General features: G+C 47.0%; 1 protein-coding gene across 1 annotated transcript in view; it reads right to left on the bottom strand.

Moving 5' to 3' along the window:
• Positions 1–794: 794 nt before the first annotated feature.
• The window catches only part of cux2b (cut-like homeobox 2b), a 74,190-nt gene continuing 56,210 nt past the window's right edge, over positions 795–18,774 (bottom strand). The window contains exons 5-22 of the mRNA XM_071922196.2: positions 14,087–14,227; positions 13,553–13,706; positions 12,679–12,755; positions 12,192–12,258; positions 10,251–10,299; positions 9,432–9,536; positions 8,495–8,686; positions 8,307–8,365; positions 8,158–8,206; positions 7,797–7,896; positions 6,865–7,500; positions 6,257–6,358; positions 5,236–6,077; positions 3,718–3,883; positions 2,528–2,851; positions 2,210–2,398; positions 1,816–2,092; positions 795–1,608 (exon numbers count right to left, since the gene is read on the bottom strand). Coding sequence (XP_071778297.2) covers positions 795–1,608; positions 1,816–2,092; positions 2,210–2,398; positions 2,528–2,851; positions 3,718–3,883; positions 5,236–6,077; positions 6,257–6,358; positions 6,865–7,500; positions 7,797–7,896; positions 8,158–8,206; positions 8,307–8,365; positions 8,495–8,686; positions 9,432–9,536; positions 10,251–10,299; positions 12,192–12,258; positions 12,679–12,755; positions 13,553–13,706; positions 14,087–14,227 — 4,343 coding nt within the window. The remainder of the gene's footprint in view (positions 1,609–1,815; positions 2,093–2,209; positions 2,399–2,527; positions 2,852–3,717; positions 3,884–5,235; positions 6,078–6,256; positions 6,359–6,864; positions 7,501–7,796; positions 7,897–8,157; positions 8,207–8,306; positions 8,366–8,494; positions 8,687–9,431; positions 9,537–10,250; positions 10,300–12,191; positions 12,259–12,678; positions 12,756–13,552; positions 13,707–14,086; positions 14,228–18,774) is intronic.

Raw genomic sequence — 18,774 nt, 5'->3', positions numbered from 1 at the left:
CGTTTCCTTTTTTGTTATTTTTTTGCGGAGTTTTCAACTTCTTTTTTTTCTCTTGTTTTTGCTCAAGTATATCACAGGTGACTAACTACAGAGGATAACAGAGTCAGGTGAGTACCATGCTACATCAGGTTTAGAGAAGGCTATTGCAGACAATTCTACAACATGTACAACCACATTTTATACGTGTGAGTTACAAATATTTCAAAACATATCACCAAGAAACTAAGTACATACGAGATGTTGAATATTTAGAGTCTTAAAGGACTATCCCTCAGTCAGTAATAGGATTTCATGTTACTTGACTTAAACTGTCCCGTCTTACAGACAAAATCTGAAAAATTGCTATTCAAAAAGTAGCAAATTTGGTCAATGTCTCTTTTCAAATAGTTATAGTGCTTTTGATGGCTTAAGACAGGGGTCTTTTTTAATCTCACCCAGTGGCAATCTACAGAACTTCAGTGTACATTTCATGACACCATAGCTGCAAAAGTCTTCATGTCAAGTCCAATAGGTAAAACAACAGCTAGTGCTGTCACATATATTTCAAAGTAGTATGCATTATCAAAAAAACCTAAAACACATTTATAAATATTTTTTTTTCTTTCCTAGGAGTTCTTGTAGGGAATTTGGCCATATGTGTAGCTCTGGTTTCCCGTTTGCCGTGAGCAGTTTTCAGTCTGAGAGGGCAGGCCTTCAGGAGCCAGGCTCCGTTCCAAGTCTTCTGGAAGCTTCTCTTTGAGAGTCTCCTGTGTGCCGTGAGGGTCGTCAGGACTTAGATCCACGTGACGGTGGCCTTAAAACTCCCACTCCAGCGTTTCCTCTCGATTGGCTGCTCTCTCTAGCCTGTGGATGATGTTATTGAGGTTGGCCATTTTCTCGTTGCGTCTCTGAGTGCTCCTGTTGAGTTTGGGGCTTTGGAAGGGAGGGAGCGGGTTAGGGTCCAGGCTGTGATTGGTGCTCGTTGAGGGCGGGTTGGGCAGCGAGGGCGATATGGGAGCCGAGGAGGAGGGGACGGGGGAGACTGACATCATGAGGCCAGGTGAGGAAGCGGCAGAGGGGGAGTTGAGGGAGACCTCCAGGCTGCTGCGGCACGGCTCGGACGAAGCCTTGAAGCTGACCGGGTCGACGGGCGACTTGCCGGAGTCTTCCCCCTCGTGCCTGGACTGGCTGGCTCTCTGGGGACCGTCTATGGAGATCACCCCGGCGTAGAGCCCCTGAGCCTGGCTGCTCATCCCCTCTTCCTGCCTCAGGCTCTGGCCGGCCAAGTGGGGCTCGCGGCAGCCGGCGACGGAGTCCTCGTGCTCGCTTTTCAACTGCGGGAATTGTACTGCCATGGAAAAACACTGCACTCTCGACTGTCTCATGTAGCCCTCCCTTCCCTCTTCCCCCTCGTCCTCCCTGTCAATTGCCTCCTGTTTGACATGAGGCAGTGCGGTGTTGGCGCTGAGAGGGCGGCTGGAGTGGATGTGTCCTGAGGGCTGCTGCAGCCTCCTCTCCTCTCCGTCGGAGTGGGGGCTCCGTGTGACTGAAGGGGAGTAGCTGTGGTGCTCTGCGTCTGTGTCGTTGTCTGGCAGACCCTCCATCAGCACTTCCCGTCGCATCCTGGACCTGCACACAAACAACGCTGTTAGACTGACACTCGAAGGCAGACGTACTTGGCTACAAACACTCAAGTGTCAGAATAGAGGACATTTACATTTACATTTCAGATATTCAGTTGAGGCTCATATCCAAAGCAACCTAGAGTAAATGCAATAGTACTGGTGCCACAGCAGAAGCAACCATTAGTAAGGGTCAAAGGAAATGCAGACTGGCCTGTAGTTGTGGAACCAGTTGATGACGGTGTTGGTTTTGAGGTTGAGCTGGGAGGCCAGCATCTCAATGGTGTTCTGAGAGGGGTAGGGCTCCAGCAGGTAGGCCTTCTTCAGGGCTTCCTTCTCCTCGGTTCCCAGCACCACCCGGGGCTTCTTCACCTGGCTGTAGGGGCACAGGTCCAGCGAGGACAAGGCCGGGCTCACACACTCAGAACGAGTGCTGGGCGAGTCGCTGTCTGAGCCAGTGCTCAGCAGCCCGTACCGCCTCTTCAGGTAGGCTAAAGGCAAGACAGAGATGGCAACGTTAAGGGGATTATATAACGCCAACAAATTCTGTACTGTATTACACAATAAACACTGGATCAGTGCATGTACAAAAAGTGCCATAAGCCCACCTTTCTTCTCCATCTTCTTCATGTCCCTCAGCTTGTCGACATTGTGAGGATCATTGAGCCACAGCTGCATGCGGACAAAAGGCTCCCTGCCTTTCAGGCTGAGCTTGTGCCAAGGTTTGGGCCTGGAGAGCAAGTCTGACACCGAGCCTTGAGTCAGACCCAGGATGCTCTCCCCGAACAGACGCTGGCCTGTGGGACACAAACTGCTGTGTAAACAACACATGTACAGTACTTATCTATGCATCTGTAAGGTGTGTCAGTGTAACTTGACAATGTAAACCTTTAAAAATGCAATGCTCTAAGCCTGCACAGACTCACCAAGGTTGTTGTCTGTCAGCACCTCCTTGACCTTCTTGGTGATGGCGTAGGTGTCCAGCTCTGGAGACATGGCCACCAGCTCCTGGATGCCCAGTGGGGTGGTGGGCTGATGCAGGGCCATGAGACTGGGAGTGGACTTCCCCCCCTCTGGGTGGGGGGGCAGCCCCAGCCCCAGCCCCAGCCCCAGACTCAGACTCTCAGGCTGCTGGTTCTCCTTGCTGCTCTCCAGGGCCAAGCTGACCGGTTCAACCAGCGGGCTGGGGTGGCTCTCCGCTGGGCTCGGGGGCGGGGAGGGCGAGGACTGGGCCGTCACTGGGCTTTTATCTGGAGGTAGGACGTATCGCACAACAACACATGAGCCTCTAGCCAGGATGAAACCACTGCAGAAGTCTCACTTTGTACTGTATCCAAAGCATGAACAGTGAACCACTGCCACAGTGTTTCTCTGCCCTCAAAGGGAATAGTTTGGAAAATTCAAGTTTTGCTGTTTTCAGCTATTGAAAGGCACAAATATGGTCTAGCAAACAGTTGTTTGAGAGACACATTTCATGTTACAATATGCCTATTCAGAAAAAAAGATACACAATATACCCAGGGTTGTAATGCTAAGTAAAAAGGTCGGTAACTATCACCTCCAGTCAGTGATCATAAGGCAAATAATATAAACAAAAATCAATTATATTTTGAGACAAACATTATTTGCTTTTTACCCCATCCTCATAAAACATCAGTGTGGTAATACTTACTATTATGTATACTACTACTACTGTATCAGAAAGATTTATGTCAGCCTAAAAAGTGGTAAACTGTATTCCGCAGTCATACATTAAAATTAACCTGCTTGCCCCAAACATAGTATCAAAGCTCTTGTGCATGTATGCATGTTTGTATGCATGTTTGTACAGTAGACCCTCATTTTGTATGACAGACTTCTGAAATGAACAGTTAACCAAATGGGCATAACAAAGGAAAGATGGATGCAATTATGGAACGCATGTATATTTGATACATGCCATTAAAACATACACATTTCCATGTGTATTTGACTGTACAGGGTAATTTGTAAAACAAATCCACGCATTTTCAATTTATTTTGAATATTTGGTATTTCAAAGTATTCCAACAGCTCCTGAGGCATTGTGCTTATGTGTTTTCACAGATGCGAGTGTGTGTTGCAGAGTGTGTCTCACCCTGAGCGTGGCCCTGGTTAGGGAGCTGGGTGAGGCTGTGGCCGAGCTGGTCCAGTAACCACAGCTGCATGCGGATGAAGGGCTCCCTGCCTTTCTGGGTCAGCTTGCTCCAGGGTTTGGGCCGAGACAGCATGTCGCTCACGCTGCCCTGAGAAAGACCCAGGACCTGTACCACACAATACAAGTTCATATATTGGGACTGAGCGCACCATCTGCTACAATGCCAGCACCAAAAGCAGAATTAGTCCGTTGCAGTCCAAGATTAATTCATTTCCCAAATTATTATTACAAAAGAAGCAATCTCTTTGCTACAGGGAGGGTACATGTCAGCACGCCGTGTGAAATGACCTCAGTGATACACATTCAGCAAACAACCACTAGAGGGAAGCAACACACCATAAGTATTTATGTTGAGCGTAAAACACAGCCGCTCTAAACTTTCTCAGAGCTGCAGCACACTTCAACAAGGTAAAACAAAAAAGATCCACAGTGCATCAAGGTATTGATCATTTAGAATGTCACATAGGGACTTGTATGATCATGAGAAATTAAAGATTGGACAATGTCCAAAATGCATTAATCAGGAGAATATGTGTAGTCATAAACCAACATGGCACATTTAAAATAAGTTGATGTTATATTTTTCTATGCCAGTCATCTTTTTTTATTTTTGAACAAAATCTCAACACACACCTGTGTGTAGAACAAAGAAGAAAACACACCAGTGGTTCTGACACACACCTGTGTGTCAGAACCACTGGTTTATAGAAATTGCTTCAGTGTCTTGAACTTAAAGTGGGAGCTTTAAGAATGCATTATATATTCCTATGGTTTACGACAGTCAAATCAATATTAATAAATATGAACATCTCTCACCAAAAGGCATAAACCAAAGAATTAAGATTTGGACCCTTGATATCTTCAAGATGTAAAATCTGCTCCATAAAATCTGTAATATCTCCTCCATCCGCTCCTTAGACAATGAATGACAAAGATGACAAAGGTGCCTAGGAGAACACCCAGAGGGATTTTCTGGAAATAAAGGTGTATTTTCTGGTGCTGAACTGATAACACTACTACAGAACATAGTTCATTGAGTATAAAGGTGCAAGCAAAATATCTGTGGCTCCACAAAATGAGTCTCTGTGGAACAGCTCCAAATTTTTTTATTTTTATTTTTCTCTGGTTTATGGGTTTGGGGAAAACTGACAATATCTATATAGATATCAATATCAATGTGGACATTTATATATCAATGTATCTAGTATTACAGAAGACAGAATAATATCTGTGTTCCCTATTAAGAATGCTCCCAATTGATATATCTAATAAATCACCTTGAAATGTATTACCCACCCAATCAATATATTTAATCAATCGATACATTATTTTGATAATTCTTAATAAAATGTGGATTCTATCATCTTCTGTATGGACAGATTCTGCCTTGCACCTGCAGGATGAATTGTACTGCAGCATGTGTGTATTTTTTATTAATATGAAAGAGCAACATCTGACCTTTTCTCCAAAGATCCTCTGACAGATGCCGTTCTTTGCCAGCTTCTCCTTCACCTGCCTGGTCAGTTCGATGGTGTCCACCTCCCGGTACATATACATCTCATACTGCTCTGGGGTCAGGGGGGGTACGGTGGGCTTGAGGGCGCGGGGGATGTAGGCCGGGTAGTAGGAGAGCCGCCCGGGGCCGGGGCCCGGGGACTCGCCGCTTACCGACGCGTCCGACTCCACCTTCACCTCCACGGGCCGGCCCAGCCCCGGCTCGTCTTCGGCCGCCGAGGCCTCCTCGCTGTTGGGGAGGCACTCGCCGTTCTCCAGGCGCGGCCAGGGCCGGGGCAAGGCGGACGGCCCGGAGGAGGAGGAGGACAGGGAGGGAGAGACGGAGGTGAAGGGCCGAGAGCCGCCGCCTCCGCCGCCCAGCACCAGCGGCCCGCGCTCCAGAGACCAGTGCTGGTCGAAGTAGGTGCCCGCCTCGCCGATCTCCGATTTGACTTTGCGGATGATGTTCTGGACGAAGGCGGCCGGGGACAGGACGCTGAGGGGGGTCTGGGGGCTGCTGATGGGGTTGGCCATGCACACAGTAACAGCGCCCCCTTCCTCCTGTTTGATGAAGGTGTGCAAAGGCGGGCCCTTAGAGCGCTCTGGGGGCCCCAGACGTTCCACCTGAGCTCCGGTGCTGGCGGTGGAGGCCCTGCCGCAGACCTCCATCTCCATCAGGGCATGCTGCTGCGCCTCCATCTCCCTCCTGGCCTGTTCTAGGATGCTCTTTATGGTGTCGTCAGAGCTGCTGCCTGCCCCATTACTGCTTCTGCCTGATGAGCTGTTCAGAGACGCCTTGCCATCACCTGAACAACAAAGAGCCACACACTTACACTGAAGCACACTCTATCCACCTTTACCACCTTTAACTGACAACATTAAAAAAAGGATGCGCTAAAATAGTGAATATCATCGGCAGTGAAAAAAAATAAATCTCTCATTATGACTTTGAACTATGACTTATCGCATCCAGCTCCTTTCTCACCTCCCCTCTGGGACTGGATCTCCTTCTTGGCCTGCTCCAGGATATTCTTGATGGCGTCGTCTGACCCAGTTTCAGGAGTTCGGATGCGAGGAGTGATGCTCCCTGCCACAGAGGGTAACAGAAAGAGATAGAGATAGAGAGAGGGAGGAGGGGGTGAGTGGGATGGCTGATCAGAGAGCAGTTCCAAGGCTTTGCTTTTGACTGGTAGATCAATGACTGCCTTTGAGAGCGTGCTGTCTGAGGTTGCAGTATACGGGAAGCTCAACTTTCAAAAGCTGTGAATCTAGGGAGAAAACAAAGTTTAAAAGTAACACTACAAACATGGCAGAGGAAGCCATGAAGAAGTTAGGGATGTGGTCCAAGTAGATTAAAAGGTTTATACGTACACGGGTCCAGTAGCTAAGCCACCAAAACAAGACTGCATGACTAAATCTGCTCTAAAAAACTGCAACTGCTATACCTTAGCTTCATACACTCCACTTGCTCATAAGGTTAAATCCCTTGAACACTCTCAGTTAAGTATATTGTGTTTTTCCCCAGCTGAACCTGCATGTTTTTCCAAGATTCCCTGTCACTATCATTTCTCTGACACAGTCCTGCTCACTCACCTCTCTGGCGGACCTGGATGGTCCGGAGAGCCAGGATGTTCTGTTCATCAGAGAGGAACTGCTTCATCTTAATGAAAGGCTCTTTGCCTTTCACTGTCAGCTTCCTCCAGGGTTTGGGCCGGGCCAGGATCTCGCTGACCGAGCCCTGGGAGAGGCCCAGCACATAGTGGCCAAACACACGCTGCCCAATGTTATGCTTCAGCAGCTGCTCTTTCACCTGGAAGGCGATCTCCGCCGTGTCCAGATGGTCGTCGTCGCCTGCGGTCGAGCTGCCGCTTTCTGATTGGTCGCTGGGCAGGCCGGCTTCGATGCCGCCTGCCCCCGAAGGTCCCTGATTGGCTGACATGAGGGCGGCTTTGGCTGCATACAGGGCGGTGGGGAAAGCCATGAGGCCGCTGCCCTCCTTTTTAAAGAGCGGGGAGAGGAGCTGCTTGTGGAGGATGTGGTCTCCTGACAGCCGGTCCCCGGAGCATGGCGACACGGAGAAGGGACGGGGCAGATCGTGGCTGGAGGACGACCCGTCCAAGGTGGGGGGGCCTGGGCTGGGGGAGGCACGGCCGTCCACCTGGGAAGAAGAGGAGTGGGAGCCGGGCGGCCTGCCCACCTCCCTAACTGAATCCTCGGACTGGTCGTCATCTGGGGACAGAAAGCACAAGCTAACTGACCGAGCTTAGATGTAATATACACATACAGCTGCATGGCTTCAGCAGAGACTGTTCAAAACCAGCAATTATCTAGCTGATAACAGATATTTAATGAATTAACTGACTGCATTCTAATGACATGGACAATGCATATGATTCAGATTTTGCTAAAAAAATTAAAATTGTCTATTTAGATAAACACATCCTTGAATGTAGTTAGTTAATGCACTCCAAATGGCTTTTCAAAACTTTTAATCAGTGAGCAGGATAGAGACGCAGTTGTTGTACCATTGCTGTGCAAGACTCGGGCTTTATCCACCAGGTACTTGTGAGATGGAAGAAAGGCTTCTTTATCCAGCAAAAGAGCCTCTGCAGCCTTGGCAGAATCCTAGACACACATGCACACAAACACACACCCCCACACGCACACACACACACACACACACACACACGCAAAAGCCGTTAATTTTCAATGAATCAATTATAGTGGCTGTAGATATCCTTACAATGGATGACGGTCACTGAGGCATTCAATGGCACTGCTGTAGTTTTTCTTCCCTGACACCAGGGGAACATTAAGAAGAAAACAAAGGTCTGGTTTGTTAAAAAGCAGACTACTCTTGTTTAATACTGCTGTATCAACACATACCTGGGATGAGCTGCCATTTGCCGAGGCCAGCTTCATTACCTTCAGGATGCTAAAGGGGGAAACAAGGCACCGTGAGCAAGTCCAGTTGTTGGATTTACATTCATGTTATCAGGAAGTAGTTACAAATTCCGCCTCCTCCAAACTCTCACCTGAGTTCTGTTTTAATCTCTTCATAGTCCATCTGGGATTGCAGTTTAGCTTCTAATCTCTGAAATGGAAAAAGAGAAGAGGCACGTTTCATTTGACATTAAAAGAGTCTCATTAATAATCAGAGCCGCTGAGCGCTGTGTAGGTGTTTCTCATGCACTGTCGCTTCTGATGTGTCGGAGCCACTCACCTCTATAGCTTCTGTCTTATAGGCCAGCTGGCGTTCCAGCTCTAGGATCTGATTGGCGGAGGTCTCTTGCACTTCCTGTAGTGTGAACTGCAGCCGCTGAACGTTCTCTAGAAGACGGAGGATTTCGCGGTCTTTAGCCAGCAAAGCAGCCTCCAGCTGGGAGGGCAACACCTCGCCCTTCTCATCCCTCTCCTGACAGGGTGAGAGGGAAATGTGAGAGAGGGTGTGAGAGTGAGAAAACAGAGATAAAGACACTGAGCGGGAGAGAAAAGGCTGAGAGGCCACCTAGTAATTCACCTCCTCCTCAGTGTTGATATAATTCAGACACTTGGAAGATGAGAGAATTTTACTTCAGCAGTGATAATTATGTAACACTTATGTTAATTTAGAAATGCATTATCATTATCCTAGGTGGTTGCATATACTGATGGGGCTATCTGATAATTAAGAGATGGTAAAGTAATAGTCCACCCATATTTTGATATAAATAAATGTCTGTTTTGCTCTCTATTGCCAATTGATATAACACAACAGTGACTCAACCTATAACCGGTTCATGAAAGCTTCTACATTTGCTGCTCTAAACACCTGTTGTTGTTTCCTGGGAAAATCCTCTGGCACACAGGAAGTGATGCGCTTTACATTGTGCAGGCAGCAACAACGGTTTGTTTGGAATCAATAGAAGAAGAATTGGGTAGTTAGCATGAGCAGTGATAGCCACCATGGCTGAACAGACAAAGAAAAGAGCGCCACCTACAGAAACTCAAACTGCATCAACAGAAAATTGTCACAGTACCACCCATACTGTTTGATTGACAGGTGATCTTTGGCAAGTGCAGTGCAGAAACACCACAGCAATGAGCGCTTGGCACCAAAGATAAGAAGAAAAAAAAATAGCGGATTACCACTTTAAAAGGTGAAGATGTGCTATTCTTACCCTGCTAGTGCCCTCTGCTGGATGGCAGCTCCCTGGGGTGGCACTCTGGGCACTGGCCAGCTGCTCCTTTAGCCTCTCCACTTCCCTCTGGGCCATTTCCGCTCTCTACACACAGACACCGTATCACAGTGTTACAATTTTCATACACCGACCATATCAATTGGCTGCTGAGATGATCAAGGTGAGAGCATACACATAAATCAAAGGAGGCGCCCTTGCTCTGAAATTTAGAACTGAGCGAAAACCTGAGCAGGGGCCCAAGCAGACGAGTGCAGCCACCACTTCATTCTGCTGAGAGGGCTGTTTAGTCAGCCCACTTTTTTCCCCAAACTGTTTACCTGCTCTGTCACACCCGGCCTGCTAATTAATGATTCATTTTGAGAACATTTATCTAGGAGCTGCTGGCGGAGAGCAACAGAGTGAGGAAAAGAGAGAAAGCCAGAGAGAGAGAGAGGGAGAGAGGAGAAGAAAGAAACAGAAGAGAAGAGGTATCACTAGCATAGGAAGCAATCAAGGCAATGAGGTAACTAAGAGCCCCGGCGCTCGGCGCTCCGGCATCAATCGCGCTCGGCAGTCTCCTGTCCTCTGCTGAGTGGAGCCGTGCTGCCATGGTGCGCCCACCGACGGGGGCTCAGGTTTACACTCGCTAATCACACACTCAGGGGAGGGGAAGTGGGAGGGGGGGGGGGGGGGGGGGGAGCGCTCAGAGCAGGCGCAGGACGCAGGGTGTCTAATTAAAGCCAAGGCTTGATTACAGGAGTGATTACCTTAACGAAGGAGCATCTCAATCAGAGAAGTGCAGAGGAAGACTGCACTCACCTGGTTCGCCTTCTCGAGGTTCGTCATGATGGCGTCAACCTCCTCTGCCCTGGAACACAGACACACACACACACACACACACACAGACAGAGCGCCACGGGGTCACTGAGGAGCTGTTTTCACTCTACACAGCATTCAGCCGAAATCCAGCCCAAGTGTTGTCGTCACACATCTTGTTATATGTAATTATAGAATTCCTCTCAAAACCAAATTCACAGCGATCAAGTCATCACATGTTTTTACTAACAGAGGAATTCTTATTCATTATAGAGCCCAACCTCAGCCAAATATGACGGCCCTTGCGCTGCCCCTTCAGGGCCACAGACAGAGCGGCTGACAGGCTGGATGGATGGCTGATTCCTGCCCACAGAACTCTGCTGAGATTGAACCTCAACTTGCCTCCATACATCTAACAATCAGAGAAGTCTAATTTAAATAGCAGCTCAGTGAGATTATTCATGAGGCTTGTTTGAAGTTCAACAGTTTCCTTTTGCACACATGGGACCTGATTTTCAAAAGGTAGAGAAGGATAAATTAACGAGGATGGTGTGATTGATTTAAATATGCACATAGGTTTCTGAGGTTTCAGGACAAAGAAATCCTTTCTACCAAATTTGTTCAAAGAACATATCAGACTCTTTTTTTAATCCACATTAAACAAATTTCATTCAACCTAACCATCTTCTCTTCTCTCATATGTTTGTACCTTTCTGCTCCCTTCATCTCATCTTTCAACATTACATTAAAACTGTAATAATCCAATGCAACCGTTGTATCAAAAGTACTCAAGAAAGCACAATACAACAATATTTCTACAGTGAGATGTTGAATCAGTGCAGATGCTGTGACTCTCTGTGTCTCAAACCAAACTGTTTCCTGTTCTTGGCATTAATTAGCATCAGTGTTGTGCAGTGCAGCCCAGCCCAGGTTTCTGAGGGTCCCGGCCATGACCAGGCCCTATCAATAAGCCCAGGATAGATGGCGCCCTGCTGACAGCAAACAGTAACAGGTGTCAGCTCCACGTTTAATGAACTTGTGCAGTACGGAAAATGTTTTGTATTGATTACCTGCTCAGCTACTCAAGCCGAAGCAGACAAATAGTCTTTCTTATCAACATTGAGGAAACAGTCAGTGAGAGTAATAGAGGCAGGCCTGGTGTTCAGAGGCTTGGGGTCAGGGAGGGATAACTGCAGCTGGAGCGCTGGGGTCAGTGGCTTAGCTACTGTCAACCCACTGGAATCTGCCCAGGACAGCGCACACACACACACACACACACACACACACACTGCATGACGAGCCACATAACTGAGATGGTCTTTTGAACTGCAGCTGCACATGAAAGGTAAGGCCAAACTGAAAATGTGTCCAATCCAACAAAATGGATGGCAGTGGGTCTAGAAACATCAGTTCAATTGCGCCATGGATTAAGCCTGGGAGAAAATCCATTAGCAGCGGCTGACTGTGCTCTGGAGCACAACCCAAACAAAGGAGTGTTTACTTTGAATGTCTATCGACATCCTTCATACAAGCTCAGATTCATTTCAGGCGTGCGGTGGATACATTGCGCTCAAAGACCAGGACAAGGTAGAGTGTTTTCTGAAGCAATCTTTAAATGGAGCAATTCTTCTTGAGGGCTGTCAAGGCCCAGCTGCCAGTGGAGGCAAACACAGACCTCTCTCATCGACCTGCATTAGTGGCTGAGTCACTCTCACTCCGCCTTTACAATGGCATTCCTCAGTTCTACACTGGACATGAGTTTATATAGGGAAAAGAGAAGAGTGGCTTTAACACTTGAAGTGCTACAGCGGGCACCACTGAAGAAGGCCATAGAGGAGGCAGTGTTTGTACTGCCACAAGTGGAGGGGATTGGACGATATAAAAGTGCGTCAGAACAATATGGATAAGTAAACACACAATGTAAAAGTAGAGGCAGACTCTTACTTGTTAGTCATCTCCTGGTTGTATTTACACCGCAGGTCCAGCAGCTCTGTCTGCGCAGTGTTCAGTGCTGTTGAGGGGCAGACAGGGGGAAGTGAGATATGAACTTAAAAAAACACAAAATGTAAAGCTACATTCCAGAATTTATTTGACCATCTAAATTTTGGTACATTCATATATTTTCTTGAAGAGAACCCACTTAAAATACAGGTTGGTTTTACATAACATTGCCTATGTAAGCAAACCTTTTACTGTGTCAGAATTCATGGAAAACTCACGTTGAGCAGGTTACATACTGTCAGGTCTTGCATCAAAACCTCTTAAAAAATTTCTGTATGAAAAAATGTCTTCATTCTAAATCACTATGTAAACACAGTGGCAGTGGGGTGGCCGTGTTTCAATAGAGGGCACCATACTGCAGTGATAGATTGGGTCTTTAAAAGGTTGAGAAGAAAGATAAGCGCTACGTGCCAATGTTAAAACCACTTACATGAATGCAGAACCTTGATCCTCTCCTCGGCCTCTGATAGTCTGTCAGCCAAACTAACATCAGCACTCTCTTCCTCCCTGAGACAAGAAACACTGTCAGTTCTTTCACCACTTAATGTCCACACATTTAAAGCTACAATATACAACTTTTCGCCTTGAGACAGGAAATGTGCTGTTAGTCCCGCCCTCCTCCCCCTGAGTTCCCACCCCAATAGTTGTCACCCATCTTGATGAGCTGCCTACTATGAGATGACATCTAGCCTGAGGATCACTCCGTAAAGCCACAACAAGCAGCCGAACGCAGACAATCTGCAGGAGCTGCAGAAAAACCATGCCGATGTTGACCTTGTTTTTGAATGGATTTTATCTGACGCACATTTAGTTTTGCTGTACTTTCTTTTCTTACTGCTTTCTACCATTGTTGTTTTGTTTTTTTTTACTTCCCTGCACTGTGGCTGCTAGCCTCACCTTGACAGCCACAACCCATCTCACTGCTGGCCGCACCCACAGCAAATGGTATACGGCCCAAATACATCCCTAACAAAATTGAAAAGCAAACTTAAGCCAAACGGGGGGATTTAGGCATGTATACCCAGCGTCACAGACAGACACGGACTGGTCCTATTTATTGTTATTTTAACGTTGCATATTGCAGCTTTAAATAGCATAAAGTGGGCTATCCATGATCATTTTAAAATACATGCAATGTTGTTTAAAAAAACAACTCTTGTAAACTAGTCTATAGGACTTGGGCGGCACAGGTGGTTGAGCAGGTTGTTTCAGCTCTTTCACTGGAAGTTAAATATAAAAAAAAAATCCCATATAAAACTATAATCCTTGTCAGACAGAGGCAGGGGGGCGGCAGTGGTTCTCACCTCTCAGCTCGGTCCTGGTAGTTCTGCTGTGGGGAGCCTGGGGCCCCGGGAGCCGGTGTGCTGTTGGGGGTCATCAGGGAGGCTGGAGGGCTGGATGCCGAGCCCTCTGCTGTCACCGCTGCCCCCGATACTGCTGCTCCCTCCTCCGTGGGCTCTGTGTGGAGGGGAAGAGCTGCTGTGAGTTTAACAGAGTCAGCCCGGCGCTGCGATATTCACAGGGAAATATGACATATCCCCCTTAAGCTGAACATTTTCCATACTTTTTCCAGACATTTTTGTGCAATTCATAAGCTTCTTAAGGCCTGGAAAATGTCAAATTCATTTTCATAACTTTTCCAGAATTTGCCGGCCTGCATAGCACCCCCGTGAGTGCTTATATTGCACTGCCATTGAATACTGGCACCGTGAGACAGTTTATCCTTCTTGTATCTGAGTGTGTATCGTTTAAAAGCTTACTGTCAAGGGCCACTTTAATTCTACCTCAAAATTAGCATTGAGTTCTCTGCTCTCTGCCTTGCATGATTTTGGCCTGACCTGTCTTGTCAAGGCACTCCAGGTGTTTCTTCCAGTGCCTGCTGATCTCTCGGACCAGGGCCTCGCTGTCCGGGGCCGAACTCTGCAGCTGCTGCAGCCTCTCCTCCAGGGTGTGTGTGGCCTCCAGCAGGGGAGCTGGATCTGCCAAAACAGACGCACACAAATCTCTCTAGAAAGAGATACAACGATTCAAATGACATCCGTGCGCTAGATTTTTTTTCAAAACAAGCAAAATAGCTGTTTTACTGTGCGCGCTGTCTATAAAGCACATTACAGGGTTTTCTGCATGGCAGTTTCAACAGTAGCAGACTATTCCACTGAGACTTGGTTCCAAAGAGTGACTCTTAGACTTTCCCCACTGAGGCGCCTTTGAAATTTTCACAGGCTGGACCTAATGACACGAGTACTGTTCCGAACCTTCAAATGTACAGAAATCAAATCTAATGAGTCTTCTCATTGGCTGATAAATGATAAAGAACACTAAAAGATTGCCATGAAAATATGACAGGGACTTAAGTCCCAAGTATACACCTAGGCAAAGTGTAGAAAAAGTCTGCTCCTGAAAAGGGGGTAAAAAAAAGCGGGATTCTTTAGCACAACAGAGGAGCTGTTTTGCAATGCATGCGCGGCAGCACCGGGCCCATGGGGCCAACTAGGAGGCTGTTTCTCAGCTAACAAGTCTCCTCTGTATCATTTGATCATTTAAATTATTATGCCAGGAATTCTCAGGAGGCGGCTCGGCACTCCACATCACAGGGCTGTTTTTAATCTTCCCCTTCCCTTTCTTCCCCTCCCGAAAAGTTCAACAGCTCAGAGAGAGAGAGCTGCTCCTGTTGTGTACCTGCCTGCCGAACACCAAAGGAGGTGACTTCTAGTGCCAAAGCACAGAGAGGGAGGCTCAGGGGAGCTCCTTGACAAGGGGGGAGGCAAGATGTAGAGCCACACGCACACACACACACACGCTCACATACACACACCGCAGCCCTTCAAAACTCTAAAAGAGGAGGAAAATCGCTGCTTTGCTGCACAAACTTTTCTCCCACAGCTTTCATCCACTCATCTTAGACTTCTGTGAGGAACCCAATTGGATCCCTTCTTCAGTATGGGCACTGACTGAAGTGACTTTTCATAGGGAGTTGGAGCCACGGACGTTTAAACTTCGCCAGACGCCACAGAGAGAATGCAAACTCTCAGCCAGCAGGCCACGAAAATAAAATGCTCATCAGAGACACACAACTTCTAAAATGCGCAATTTGTTGAAATACTGGTCATACATTGCAGCTCACCATATCTGCATTTTCATCAGAAAAACATTTTGGGCCATTTAATTGATTGAGCTATTTTTCCCAGGACCGTTTACAGTCAAACGTTGTCTGCATTCATTGTTACACCAACTGTGGAGATATTGCATCAGTCACAAGGGACATCACTATTAAGAGCACAGCTCTTCTAAGACAAACAGGATGACTTAAAGCACTGCTATTCCATCGACCCACTGTCACAGAAATCACTTTATCAGCCTCTTTCCCATATATCCTTTCAACTTTTAATGATCAAAGGACAGAGATTATAGTAAGGGATCTCTCACACATGGACAAGCCAGGATTATCAATCAGTAGCAGGGGAGTAAAGTAAAGTCAAATTTAAAGTGAAGGGATATAACTTAAGTCTGTATACAAAATTAACCCCCGTCAAAGTGGAGCAGCAGGGGTACTCTCTGAGGGCTCCGGATCTACAGTTACTGGAGAAGAGTCCAGGAAGACTGCCGATAACTATGGAGAATACAGCTACTAATTGATGCAGCTAATAGGCAGCGCTGGAGCCTTGTTTCAGGGCAGCTCTGGGCTCAGGACTCGCTAAATCCACCAAATCAAAACTGCAACGGAGGAGGCTGAATGGAATTCCACACTAACCTGAGGAGACACTTGAATTGCTCACTTTCCTCCTAATCAAGAAATAAGACATAGCCGACCCAACATTATGTACACTGAGTGAGTCGCATCACTCTCCATGCAAACAAACGGTTCATTTTTTAATTCCTCCCTTATCTTAATTATGGATGATTGGATGTCTGCTCTGAGGTCATGATAACGGATCGGGCAACAGCACCTCTTTCAGGCTAATAAATCACAGCACATTTAATACATCATTTTCTCCTGTGAAACACAGGTCCATCTCTACATGAATCAAAGCGACTGGGAATGCTATGAGGAGGTTGAGTAAGGTCATTCAGGATCCTGCCATTAAAGTGAGCCCCAGTTAGTCGTAAACTGGACTATTCTTACACCCAACTTGCTACTACCTAAAAAAAATAGTTAGCATTACCCTAAGTGTTTTTGTGCGATCTCAACTGCGTTGATATCGAGTTTCATCACTTTAGCTGAGCGATAATAAGGTTGCCATGCCACTCTGTGCTGTATTACTGTAGCTGCTTTCTAGCGGCCACTGGGCTGCTGTTTCTCTGCTATTGCTCATCTCACACAGCGGGAGGCAGTTCTCTGGGTGAGACTCCAGCCCAGGGTGAGCAGGACCCCGCCGAGCCTGTCAGAGGCTGGGCGGCTGACCGGGCCGCACGTGGAAGGGACCGCGAAAAGACGGCGGACAGGTTCAGGATGTGTGCCGAGGTGGGTGGGGGTGGACCGGGGTGGTGCGCGCCAAGACAAGCAGGTGTGTCGGGGCGGTCCGTCTTGGCCCTGTCAGCGATACACCATCATTAGGCGGTGTGGGCGCAGCGGGGTGCACCATTATGTCTCCCTGGGCCCTGTGTAATTACGCTCTGACATAATTAACCCAGCAAGCCCATTAGCCAGGCACTGGCTGGCTGGAGAGAGAGAAAAAAAAAAACGCTATAATTATTTGTTGTGCGCATGTTAATGAGGCCAGCTGTGTTCCCATCATACAACACGAACAAATTAATTTACAAGGCTGTGCTTCAAGGTTTTTTCTTTTCATTCAAAACAGTCTTGTTTTTTTTTCCTCTGAGTGGACTTCAAGGTCCATAAACACTCTCTGCCGCTGCTGCAACAAACAGTAACACTGCTGTAATATTGTTGTCAAGGACCAAAACTAGGTTGACAGAACACCAGTTCGTTACTTCCACCTTCGCAGGGAATGTAAAGGAATATAAGGTACGCGCGGATAAATAGCTGCCGCCTTTATTCTGCTATCAGTGAAGGATTAGTTTGTAGAATACAGCAGAATTCTCTCACAACAGATCCATAAACATGACTTGTCTGTTTGTGGTGCATTTTAAACCAACGAGCACTTGATATTCAGAGAGCAAACCGAAGTCTCACTTTACCTTGATGTGGAAAAAGGAGTGAGAGAATACTAAAAAAAGAGAGGTGGAATGAGAAAAAAAAAAAAAAAAAAAAGATTGTGGGAAGCGGTGGCTTTTGTGCGTCAACAAAACAAAGCTGAAAGAGAAACTTCTTAACCTGCTCTTTTGTTTCTGTTCCGTGTCTTTGTTTGACAGACTGAAGGACGGAGAAGGAATGACATCAATACCGAGACATTTTAAAGCTCTGAACAAAGACGAGAGCCAGAGCTAGATAGCATTTAAAATTAACACAAGATGACATAGGGAAAAAAAAAAAAAGAAGTGCCAATGATATCCAACCCAAACTTCATTTTAAATGACACAAGAAAATAACAACCTACCTCCCATTCTCATTTATGAAACATGTAAGATGAATTGCAATGAATTAACGGCACCATACAGACCAATCTATTGCTTTTACACTTTCGAATCCCACCGTTACATCTTATCTGCTCTCAGGCGCACACACACACACACACACACACATACACAGACATTCCTCCACACACACTCGCCGTCTTTTAAGAGCACACTCTCTCCTGGTCCCTCTGGGGTCTCCTACTCCACAGGGATCAGTTGGAGAGGCCCAGCTCTTTTATGAACATAATGCATTATTAAGCACCTCAAACATCTCCTGGGCCTTTGTTTATTACTGCTCTTATTAATCACTTGTGCATAATCTCGTCCCGCCCAGAGAGCTTTCATTTTCCATCAGCTTTTATACGCACCTATTTCCGATAGACCGCCACAAACACACACACACGGCGCTCCCACTTCCCTCTCATCCTCTGACGGTAGGTACTCAGCTGCACAATTATAATAAAAACCACCCCACGATGCCTTGCAGGCCTCTCTCGCTGGTGCGGGCTTATGTATATAGAGGGTTGAAGAAGGACAACTATTCTTTATGCATTTGAATGACTTTGAATTGCTAAGGTCAGTGCGTTCTGTTCTGATAATCTCAGACCCGAGGGAAGCGTCTGATGTGAATATGGAAGGCACTCACGCCGCCGCCGTCTGCAGCCTCATAACACAAGACAACATGAGACAAATGTGACAAAATGCTGCATGCCTGTACTTGTGCTCCGGTTCAGCAGTACCGGTGGTCACCACTAGCAAGCACTGTTGCCATAACGTTTCCGCCGGTGCACACACACACACACACACACACACACACACACACACATACACCTCTCAGACCTGCCGTAGGCCCAGCACACACCCGCACACTTTGAGGGGTGTATTCAGATCAGCATCTTCACACACTCTCAGTGAGCTCCCCGCTCAGATAAAAGGAGCTGTGTTCTAAAGGAGAGAGGGAGCGGGGTGGATCCTGAGGGATGAGTGTGTGTACTGAGAGGAGGCGAGG

The sequence above is a fragment of the Centroberyx gerrardi genome, chromosome 8 (genome assembly GCF_048128805.1).
Source record: "Centroberyx gerrardi isolate f3 chromosome 8, fCenGer3.hap1.cur.20231027, whole genome shotgun sequence".
In the NCBI taxonomy this organism is placed as follows: domain Eukaryota; kingdom Metazoa; phylum Chordata; class Actinopteri; order Beryciformes; family Berycidae; genus Centroberyx; species Centroberyx gerrardi.
Note: the sequence above shows the minus strand (reverse complement) of the source record. Positions and strands in the feature narration are given on the sequence as shown.